The 11,653-nt window shown below is 38.9% G+C and overlaps 1 protein-coding gene and 1 long non-coding RNA gene across 2 annotated transcripts in view; one reads left to right on the top strand and one right to left on the bottom strand.

Annotated features, from left to right (window-relative positions):
* Window positions 1-5,218, top strand: part of LOC116673804 (uncharacterized) — a 6,669-nt gene extending 1,451 nt beyond the window's left edge. Inside the window, exons 2-3 of the long non-coding RNA XR_004327881.1 lie at window positions 793-802; window positions 5,107-5,218. This is a non-coding gene — a long non-coding RNA (uncharacterized LOC116673804). The remainder of the gene's footprint in view (window positions 1-792; window positions 803-5,106) is intronic.
* Window positions 5,219-5,331: 113 nt separating this feature from the next.
* Window positions 5,332-11,653, bottom strand: part of LOC116673800 (CLIP-associating protein 1) — a gene marked incomplete in the record, with an annotated part of 89,945 nt that continues 83,623 nt past the window's right edge. Inside the window, 4 exon segments of the mRNA XM_032506069.1 lie at window positions 5,332-7,446; window positions 9,483-9,599; window positions 9,685-9,891; window positions 11,292-11,420. Of these exon segments, the coding sequence (XP_032361960.1) occupies window positions 7,363-7,446; window positions 9,483-9,599; window positions 9,685-9,891; window positions 11,292-11,420 (537 nt within the window).

Raw genomic sequence — 11,653 nt, 5'->3', positions numbered from 1 at the left:
TGCTCATGGTTCATGGTTGCCTTCATGTTTCCTCATGTTGTCCTCAGTGTCATCTCATGTTGCCTCAGTTGTGTTCCTCATGTTTGTCTACTGTTGTCCCCATGTTGTACTCATGTGTGACCCTGACAATGTTGTCCCCATGTGTCTCATGTTGTCCTCCTCTTGTCTTCATGTTGTCCCCATGTTGTCCTCAGTGCTTCATGTTCCCTCATGTTGCCTCATTGTTGTCTGTGCTCATGTTTGGGCCTCTCATGTTGTCCCGTTGCACTGTTGCCTCTTTGCCTTCATGTGTCTTTCGTGTTGTGCCATCTGTGTCACCAGGTTGTCACATAATGTTGTCTTCGTGTTGCCCTTCATGTTTGTCCCCAAGTGTTTTGCTCGTGACTTCATGTTGTCCATATGTTGCCTTATGTTGCCCTCATGTTGTCCCATGTTGTCCTCATGTTGTCTCAGGTTGTCCCATGTTGTCCCCATGTTGTCCTCATGTTGTCCTCATGTTGTCCTATGTTGTCTTCATGTTTGTCCTCATGTTGTCCCTATACCAAGTTGTTGTTTAGATTCACCCAAAATACCTAGTGTGATCCAAACCTCTTGCAGTACAAATCTCTACTTTCATTAATTATTGGGTGCTACTTCTAGTATAGCTTTAGTACAAGACTTTGATTGACATCAGTGTTGAGAAAAGGGACATAGTCCAGCAAGCCGTATTGTGAACATTTTTATTAAAGTGACCTCCGCAACTCTTTAGTGTACCTGATACGCATTCCAAAACGAATTCCTCAAAACTTCAAGAACTTCACCTGTTTTATTCACTAGATGGCTCGGTGTCAGATTGACTTAGATATGTCAATTAGTTAGTAACACCCTTTAAAGGATAAAGCACCAAGCCACAATCACATCTTTCGAAAAGTTTTTTATAAAGGCTACATTTTTAAATGTGAGTGTTTTACGAAGCAACTCTACAAATCATCACACTTGTGATTATAAAAAAAAAATAAAGACAATTCATGAAAGGCACTAAGCCAATAAAGCTCATTTAAAACCACGAAACTTACATTACAATTCTCTTTTGACTCTTACGCTGCCTGTATTTTGCTTACAACTCTGATATAGGTTAACTAGTTTAATTGTCAGTGTTACAAAACTCATATTTAAGACTGAAAATCCTATGTAATGATTGGTCAACCGTCCGCTCAATGCCGTTTGCAAATGGTAATTACTCAAAAACGTGTAGATGTTTATAGAAGTTGATTTCTTTCAATCAGAGCTCCTGCCCACGACAGAACAACAAGTGGATGATTTACATTTTTGGGTTTTTATTTATCTTAATACATTATAGCAGACTAACTCCGTCATCGTACCCTCTGAGATCACTCAACATCCTCAGATCTCAACTCATTAGTCAACAATAATTCATCCATTGTCTGCCTATTCTCCTTTTAGCTAAAAAAACATGCATATAATTTGATAATACATGAGGTTTGTGACCATGCTTAGAACTGTCCAAGAATTAAGAAGACAACCTGGTTATTAAAGCAGTCAGGTTTTAAAAAAAGTGCAAAAACGAAAATAGAGACGTAGACAATAAAGTGAGAAATAATCAAAAAAAGTGAGAAAATACTCAGAAAAAACTGTGAGAATAACTCAGTAAAAAAATGAGAAATAAATCAAAACAAAATGAGAATAAATCTGAAAAAAGATGTAGGTAAAATAATCAGAAAATGAGAACTAAACAGACAAAAATAATAAACATTGTAATTTAAGCACCGGCAATTTTTTAAACGAAAAGTAAATCAACACTTCCCAACCGTTGCGTTGTGGATACTTGGGCGTCTCTTTCTCCTGCGGTACCTCAGCAGGTGCTCCACTCCGTGCTACGACTTGCTGCTGCTGCTGGTGCATTCTGGGAAGTGCAAGTTCTATGAGATGAGAGGAAGAACTGTTCCTGTGATGTCGGCTAAAACAATTTTACTTTCTAACAATATTCAATCATTTTTTGAATCACTAAATTTCAACCAACACCCACACGCTGAAAAGATACAAAGGTGACCAGGAAAAGTTAAAAACATCGCTAAAAAAAAAAAAAAAGACAAAAGACAAGAGACAAGAAGTCTGATTAGTTTATTTCAAGTTCTGCAAAGTCTATCACAGGTGGAAGAAAACCAAATTACATGTAAATATATATATACAGTCATACAACATAAATATATAGGGTGGCATGAGATAAAACGGGAGCCGTGCATTGTGGGAAATAAAGCTCATTTACAGCGTTGCATCTCTTCTTCTATTAGTTTATGGAGTCCACGGATCTTAAGAAGCAGCGTGTTAGTACGTTAGTGTCAAAAGAAATATATATATATATATACATATACATATGCAGCCAAAGGCACACACCCAGGACGTCATTTGAAGTTTGGGTTTTTTAGCTTTTTGTCTTTACGCATGCGGACGTATGAGCACGGAGGACAGAAGCTGCCAAAATAAAACAAATGACTCGATAAATGAATAAAAAGTCATAAAATGCACCAGAAATAACATAAAAGATAATAAATTAATTGATCAAATTTGACAAATTGATATTTCTGTTTTAATTGGATGTTTTGTTAATTTATTTATTTATTTATTTATTTATTTATTTATTTATTTATTTATTTATTTAAGCTTTATAACAATTCATAATAATTAATTTACTTTTCCATTTTAGTTTCCATTTTTTTTAATTATTCAAAATTGATTTTTAAATGCATTTATTTATTTTTTGCTTTATTTATTTTGAATCAATTAATTAAATTTTTTTAAATTTACAATTGTTTTTTAAATGCATTTATTTATTTTTTGCTTTGTTTATTTTTAATTAATTAATTAAATTTGTTTAATTATTTACAAATTGATTTTTAAGGCATTAGTTACTTTTCGGCTTATTTTTTTGAATCAATTAATTAATTTTTTTAAATTTACAATTGATTTTTAAATGCATTATTTATTTTTTTTGCTTTATTATTTTATTAATTAATTAAAATTTGTTTATTATTTAAAATTGATTTTTAAATGCAGTATTTATTTTTTGCTTATTATTTTTAATTATTAATTAAATTTGTTAATTATTTAAAATGATTTTTAAATGCATTTATACTTTTTGCTTTATTTATTTTGAATCAATCATTATTTTTTTTAAATTACAATGATTTAATGCATTATGTATTTTTGCTTAATTCTGAATCAATTAATCACATTTTTTAAATTTAAAATTGATTTTTAAATGCATATTTAGTTTTTGCTTTATGTATTTTGGATCATTAATTACATTTTTTAATTATTTAAAATTGATTTTTAAATGCATTTATTTTATTGCTTTATTCATTTTTAACTAATTAATTAAATTTGTTTAATTTTTTAAAATAGATTTTTAAATGCATTTATTTATTTTTGTTTGCTTTATTTATTTTTAATATTGCTTTTGTTATATTTAGTGGAATTTTAATTGATTTTTCAAGTCATTTATTTAGTTGTTATTATTTTTGGCTTTTGGCAGCTTCCGTTTCCGTAGTTTAAAAGTGGTAACAGCAGCAGAGGGACGCTGGGGGGACGCGGGGGGACGTGGGGGGACGTGGGGGGACGCGGGGGGACTCTGGACCCCCGGACAACGAGCTGCGGAGGACTTCAACATTCAGTGCAGAGTTAAAACTCTTAAAGTTGCCAAAATAAGAGACAACGGGCACCGGTACAGTACATTAACAGTCCGAGTATTGAGTGTGAACCAGGGCTGTAGTCAAGACCCCCTTAGTCGAGTCCAAGACAAGTCTAAGACCAGGACTAGTTGAGTCCAAGACCAGGACTAGTCGAGTCAGAGTCAAGACCGAGTCCAAAGAAGTTTGAGTCCAAGTCAAGTCCAAAAAGGTTTGAGTCCAAGACAAGACCGAGTCCAAAAAGGTTTGACCAGGACTAGTCGAGTCCAAGTCAGGTCCAAGACCAGGACTAGTCGAGTCCAAGTCAAGACCAAGTCCAAAAAGATTTGAGTCTAGGACAAGAACGAGTCCAAAAAGGGTAGAGTCCAAACACGAAAGAGTCCAAAAGGTTTGAGTATCGGAACAAGACCGAGTGACAAAAAAGGTTTGAGGGCCCAAGGACAAGATCCAGAGAGTCCAAAAAGGTTTGAGTCAAGACAAGACCGAGTCCAAAAAGGTGGACCAGACTAGTCGAGTCCAAGTCAGGTCCAAGACCAGGACTAGTCGAGCCAAGCAAGACGAGTCCAAAAGATTGAGTCCGGTCAAGTCGAGTACACAACCAGGAGTAGTCGAGTCCAAGTCAAGGTCCAAGACCAGGATAGTCGAGTCCAAGTCGGTCCAAGACCAGGACTACTTGAGTCCAAGTCAAGACCGAGTCCAAAAAAGATTGGCGTCAGAGTCAAGTCGAGGAAGTCAGGTCCAAGCCAGGACTAGTCGAGTCCAAGTCAAGACCGAGTCCAAAAAGATCGAGTCGAGTCAAGTCGAGTCCAAGACCAGATAGTCGAGTCCAAGTCAGTCCAAGACCAGGACTACTGAGTCCAAGTCAAGACCGAGTCCAAAAAGATTTGAGTCCGAGTCAAGTCGAGTCCAAGTCAGGTCCAAGACCAGGACTAGTCGAGTCCAAGTCAAGACCGAGTCCAAAAAGATTCGAGTCCGAGTCAAGTCGAGTCCAAGACCAGGACTAGTCGAGTCCAAGTCAGGTCCAAGACCAGGACTACTTGAGTCCAAGTCAAGACCGAGTCCAAAAAGATTTGAGTCCGAGTCAAGTCGAGTCCAAGTCAGGTCCAAGACCAGGACTAGTCGAGTCCAAGTCAAGACCGAGTCCAAAAAGATTTGAGTCCGAGTCAAGTCGAGTCCAAGACCAGGACTAGTCGAGTCCAAGAGGTACCAAGCACAGGACTCTGGAGTCAAGTCCCAAAGACGAGGCAAAAAGATTTGAGTCCGAGTCAAGTCGAGTCCAAGACCAGGATTAGTCGAGTCCAAGTCAGGTCCAAGTCCAGGACTAGTCTAATCTTACGTTGTCTTTCCCAAAGTACTCCTTTAATGTGACGTAAACCACCTCCGTAGCGTTCAGAGGACTTTTAAAGATTTCAGTGTTCAGTCGTCGTAGTAACTGCTGAGATACAGCACACACACCGGAGTCATTAGGCGCGCTCGTTAGCGTTATAATAAGCAGCGGTCACATTGCATCATAGGTGCATTTCAAAATAAAAGACTTCTGTACATTGACCAGCGAGAGGAACACAAACAGGTAAATTTACAGTGCTTCGACGTGAAAATCTCACTTTTTATTGCTAACGTCCAAAGATCAAAACTCTCTTTCGTCCTCGCGACGCGGGCACTTTTCACAACTCAATCAGTTGGCTTTTTGGTAGCATCTAATCATTCAGATTTGTCAATCTCTCGGTCCGATTTTCGGTTAAATAGTTCACATTTTTGAATAAAAGGGGTCCAAGTGACGTGATACATTCGATTTAGGAACAACGGATACAGAGGAACTGCGAAACCATCTCTTTAAAACAAGAATACGTTGTAAGCAGTTGTGCTACTTTTGAAACTTCAATTTTGACCTTTTTAAGAGTAATATATAACATCCATATATATATATATATATATATATATATATATATGTAACCTGTAAGACAGCAGACATCTTAACCAATAACCTCCCAGTTTACACACAACTGGGTCTTCAGCTTCACAAACATCACCGCTGTCTTTTAGTGGTTTTACTTCATTTTTCCTAATAATCCTTACTTGGTATTTCTCAGCTGAGTGACTAAAAAGTCACCGTATGATTTTAAATATGTAGAGTATAGATGGTAAAAGTGGTTCCATGAGACGCTTATCGGTTAAATAATCATATACGGTCAAATAATGTTGATTAAAAACGTTGTGTTGCTACTTTAACTAATTTAAAAACTACTTTTCTGTCCAACAGTTGTCCCATTTGCTGATGAGGAGATTATGAGAATGTGTTTGGTCCCATTTTTTTAACAAGAATTATCTTATCAGTAAAGTTTTGCACGACAACATAGTGTTTAATTTAACCATTTCCAATTTTACGAATTGAAATGATGTCACGACGCGGATAAAAGTCTGTTTTTTAAACTCCAGGGTAAACGGACAATACGTAAGTCCTTTTTCTGACAAATATTTGCCATTTAAAGAGCAATAATTATAATAAATAATAATATATATTTAAATAAATTTGTGTCCATAGATTTCTCCTGTTTGTAATTTAGTGTTAAACCCTGTGTGAAACATCTAGCAGTTTAATTAAAACGTTATAAATTATATTATATTATAGATTTTTAAATGGGAATTCAACTGATAAGTGTCACACAGAACAAAGGAAGTCCTAGTTTTCTTAACACCAACATATTTTGTAATTTAAATAACACTGATCCATCTATCCTCTGCTGGTAGTTGGGCCCAAAACAATAAAATCCTCGTAGTGGTTAAAATCATTGGCCAGCCAAATGATCATTTAATAAAAACTAACATTAAGTTGGATTAAGTTGCTCTTCTAGTAATAAGTGCAACAGCAGGAACGTTACATTCAAACTGTTCTACTCATCAAAAGGTGTCGAATCTCTAAATGAAAGCGCTTTATTTTTGACATGTTTTCGACTTCTTGACTTCGGCCTCTTAAAGACTACAAGTGCCACTTTTTGAGCGTTTTCTTCGCACTAATTGGTAAAACGTCCCCGGACCTTTAAGACTGACCCAGCGGGTGCAATGAGGCAGTAGTTCAGGAAGGAGATTCACAGGTAAGATCCATTCAAAAGCTCTTTACATTCAATATACAATAAGGTTTGATGTGTCAAAGCAAAACAATAGTTCAAGGAAGTGGATTAAAGGTACTAAAAATTACTAAAAATACTGATAGCTACAGGTTTCCTCCTGCAATGAGAGGAGGGGAAAACATGAACTTTTTCCCCCGATTTCACCTCTTATAAGTTAGAGGAGATGAAAAGTAAAAGCTAAAGTAACTTTAAATGTTTTTCAGGATCATTTCAGATCCGATTGACCAAGAAGATGGTGAAATGAGGAGAGGATGGTTTCTACGATCACCTTGGTTCCTCCGTGCATCGGAGGAAGATCAAGTTTTAAGGCTCATGACTCTAGTTGGTGTGAAAGAGAAAGGAGGGTCTGGTTCTTCATCAAAACCTGCAAACCTGTCCCCCTAAAACCAGCTAACGCTGTCAAGAAGATGGTCCAGGAACTGGAGCCACGAAGACGACTTCAGCTTCATAAAATGAAGGAATGAAATGGGAAGAATTTGGGAAAAAAAGTTGGATGGGAAGATGATGAAACTCTAGATGATTGAAGCGTAACGGAGGTGGTGTTGGTGTTAGTAGGACGAGATGTCGGAGGAGCTGCTGCTGTTGCTGGTGGAGGTCTGCGCCCTCTTGATGTACAGGTTGAGCAGCTTCATCTGTAGGAGGGAAACAGCAGGCGTGTTAGAGGACTCCACCTCGGAGACACTCTGTCTCCACCTCGGAGACACTCTGTCTCCACCTTGGAGACACTCAAATCCATCTCTAACTCCCTCCTCCACCCAGAGATTAAGGGGCTGGAATCGGTCATCCTAATGTTTTTCTTCTTTACTGTAGATGTTTCTCACTGTATTATTGTCCAGTCATGATATGTATTTGTACTTGTACATGCCCAAACTTTAGGATCTCCTCGTTAATAACCGACTTGTCTGCATGGGAGACTTTAATGGAGGCGGGTCACTAGACATTTGTCAAATCAAGCTATAAGTCCTTTTCTCTTTAAAACGCATTGCTCCTAAACACTTCAAATTAAAACAGGTTTCTTTTACATCAACAAGGGGCAACAATGCCTCATACAAAAAACTAACCTTTACTCATGTTGTCCTTGGGTCAAATTGACCCCATTTTAAGTAATTTATCTTTTTTTTGTCACAAAAAATGGGCCATTGAATAAGTTCAAAAATAAGTTCTAAAAATGTCAACTTTAGAAATATCAGAAAACTTGGGGAAAAACATCAAGAAAAGCACCCACAACATTGAAAAAGTGACAAAAATGTTGTAAAAAGCAACCAAAATGGTTGTTTTTTTCCATGGTTGACGGGAAGACAACACAAGGGTTAAAGAATAGTTGACATTTATGCTTTATCTGAAGTGTTTTCAGACCATATTTTTTAATTTCTTACCTAAGCTTTCATCCATACGAGGCTAAAACTGGTATTGTGGGTGATTTGCCTTGCTGTTCTTCAATGATACTTCCTAAATAAATAACGTTAAATTGGATTCTCATGTCAAAATAAGGTTACCAGGTTGTCCTATTTGCTGATGAGGCGATTGTGGGAATGTGTTTGGTCCCATTGTAAGACAAGAAGTATCATATCAGTAAAGTTTTGCACGACTACATAATGTTTTGTTTAACTATTTCCATTTTTATGAATTGAAATGATGTCACGACGCGGATAAAAGTCGGTTTTTTTCAATCTCAGGGTAAACGAAAAGGCATTTGAGGACAATATGTAGTCACGTAAGTTGTTTTTCTGACAAATATTCGGGATTTAAAGAGTAATAATCCTAATAAATCAGACTTGTATTTGTCTCTCTGTGTGTGTCTCTCTGTGTGCGTGTGTCTGTGTGTCTCTCTCTCTCTCTCTGTATGTGTGTGTCTCTGTGTGTGTGTCTGTGTGTGTGTGTGTGTCTCTCTCTCTCTGTATGTGTGTGTCTCTGTGTGTGTGTGTCTGTGTGTGTGTCTCTCTCTCTCTGTATGTGTGTGTCTCTGTCTGTGTCTCTCTCTCTGTGTGTGTGTGTGTCTCTGTCTGTGTCTCTCTCTCTCTCTCTGTATGTGTGTGTCTCTGTGTGTGTCTCTCTCTCTGTGTGTGTGTGTGTCTGTGTGTGTGTCTCTCTCTCTCTGTATGTGTGTCTATCTGTGTGCGTGTGTCTGTGTCTGTGTGTCTCTCTCTTTGTATGTGTGTGTCTCTGTGTGTGTGTCTCTCTCTCTGTGTGTGTCTCTGTGTGTGTGTCTCTCTCTCTCTGTATGTGTGTGTCTCTGTGTGTGTGTGTCTCTCTCTCTGTATGTGTGTGTCTCTGTGTGTGTGTCTCTCTCTCTGTATGTGTGTGTCTCTGTGTGTGTGTGTCTCTCTCTCTATATGTGTGTGTCTCTGTGTGTGTGTCTCTCTCTCTGTATGTGTGTCTATCTGTGTGCGTGTGTCTGTGTCTGTGTGTGTCTCTCTCTCTCTGTATGTGTGTCTATCTGTGTGTGCGCGTGTGTGTGTGTGTGTGTGTGCTTGTGTGGATTCTCATGTCACAAGGTTACCAGAAACGTCCCATCACTCCCTCGCTGACCCTGACTCCTGCTGCAAGACTGTTTCCAGTCTTCAGCTGGATGTTGAAACTATGCTGATACAAACTCTGACAACAATTCAGGACTGTGAAGACGACGTTAAGCTTCCCTGAGAGCTTCAAACACAGGACGTGTGTGTACCTTGCTGCCGGTCAGCTGAGCGAGGTACGGCTTCAGCTCCTCTCCGATCACGGAGTAGATGGCCACCAGGCAGAAGACGCTGGCCTTCCTCACGCTGCTCTCCGTGTTGTCGTAGCCCTGTGACAGCAGAGGACGGTGGGTAAAACACCTGTAGACACCTCCTGAAATCCACTTCAGAGTCTCACGTTGCATGCGTCCTCACCTGCAGGAGTCCGGGTATGATGTCAGACAGCAGCTGGTGCAGCGGCTCCTTGGCGATGCGTTCAATGGCCCTGGTTTGCATCTTGATGGCGGCCAGGTTGATGGGGTAGTCCGCGGTCTGCACGATGGGACAGAGGACCTTGATGCACTGCTCCGGGTGGATGGAGGCCGCCAGGGTGGAGGCCGCCTCCTCCGCTGCACGCACCACCTGCATAATGTTGGGCGTAAGTGAACCCTAGTCTACATTTCCATGATGAAGCATCCGGCATCCGGCTCTCTCGCCTATCACTCTCTTTGGTTTGCCGTTCCCCAAATCCCTTCAAATGCTTAGAGCTAATACGCTAATAACACTCTTTGGAGAAAGGTTGGACCGTGCAACAACGCAGGTCTGCTCGCTTCTTTTAACCCTCCTGTGGTCCTCGGGTCAAAGTTGACCCCTTAAAGAAATGGCTCTATCTGAAATATGGGTTTCTTTTTTACCTAAATTACCATAAAAAATGGTTTGGATTCCACAAAACGCTCTTTTGAAATGCAATGGATCTCTTTCATTCCTGACTAAACTCATCTGTAAGTTCCTCTGATCTTAACTATTAGTCAAAATAATTCATAGGTTGGGCTTTTTTTTACTCCAAATATTAGGTATACTTCTACATAAATGAGGGTAATTGACCATGAATTCCAAAAGGTACTGTAAAACTAGTGGTATTAAGGTGGAGTTAGTGAAAAAAAACAACACATTTGACATTTTTGTCTGTTTTTGACCCAGGAGGACAACACAAGGGTGATTGTAAAAGAATTTGTTTACAACATTTCCTGTCTAATTGGGACGTTTTGGGACTCTTTAGTGGGATTGCTGTGGACAAACACTGGAGACACACTGGTAAGAGCCAATGAGGTTTAACCATGTCTCAGCTAATTTAACCCTCATGTTGTCCTCGGGTGAAATTTGACCCTTTTTCAGTTTTTTAATCACACAAAATGGGCCTTTGAAATAAGCGCTGATAATATCAACATAAGAAATATCACTAATTACTTAATAACTTTGGAAAAAAAACATCAAAAAAAGCATTGAAAAAGTGACAAATATGTCGGAAAAAGCATTAATGGTTGACGGGAAGACAACACATGGGGTTAAATCGCTCACGTTACAGTATTGTGTTAACATGTAACTTCATTTAATATTGTATTTGAGAGTTTTGGGGGTCAAATGTTCCACCTGAACAAGTTCCTTTCCAAGACTATTCTGTAGAGCTACTGTCGCTGCATCCGGAGCGTAACATGATTGTGACTGGGTGAAGAAATCCAAACTAACCAGAGCATTTATTCCTCCTACCCCAGAATATATCTGTGGTGTAGCAAGACCTTACTCCTCAGTGCTGTGGAGCAAGGTCTGGCTATGTGAGACTAGGTGAACCCTAAATGTCATTGATACTTGTTCCATGTAATGTAATGTAATGTAGGGTGGAGTGTATGTTGGATGTGAGTGTAAAGTCTACTCAGTCCCTCAGGGGACAACAAAGTTGATCTTGATCTTGATCTTGATCTTAAATCCCAGCATCCTTTTTAAAGCTGTGACTCGATTAACCAGACCTAAAAAATGCTCCCCACCTCCTTGTGCATGTCCTTATGCGCCTCCAGCGTCTTCATGATGGTGAGCTCAGCGTAGTTCTTGAAGCGGGCCGGCTGATTCCTCAGGATCTCCTTCAGGACCCGCAGGGCCAGCGCCCGGATCGTGTGCTAAGAGACAGAGAAGACTCAGTTCAAAGGGACTTACAGAAAGTGGGATGGTTTTGATTGATTGATTGATTGATTGAGGTCTTTATTTCGAACATGTACTCCTACCCCTTTAATTCTTGCATTCCCTCAATTTACAATATTTCTAATTCTGTTGCTATATATATCCATCTATATATACACATACCTACACATATACATACACACATATATATACACATATACCCTCATATATA

The sequence above is a fragment of the Etheostoma spectabile genome, chromosome 24, assembly GCF_008692095.1.
Source record: "Etheostoma spectabile isolate EspeVRDwgs_2016 chromosome 24, UIUC_Espe_1.0, whole genome shotgun sequence".
In the NCBI taxonomy this organism is placed as follows: domain Eukaryota; kingdom Metazoa; phylum Chordata; class Actinopteri; order Perciformes; family Percidae; genus Etheostoma; species Etheostoma spectabile.
The sequence above is the reverse complement of the archived record's forward strand: the minus strand, read 5'-3'. Positions and strand labels throughout refer to the sequence as shown.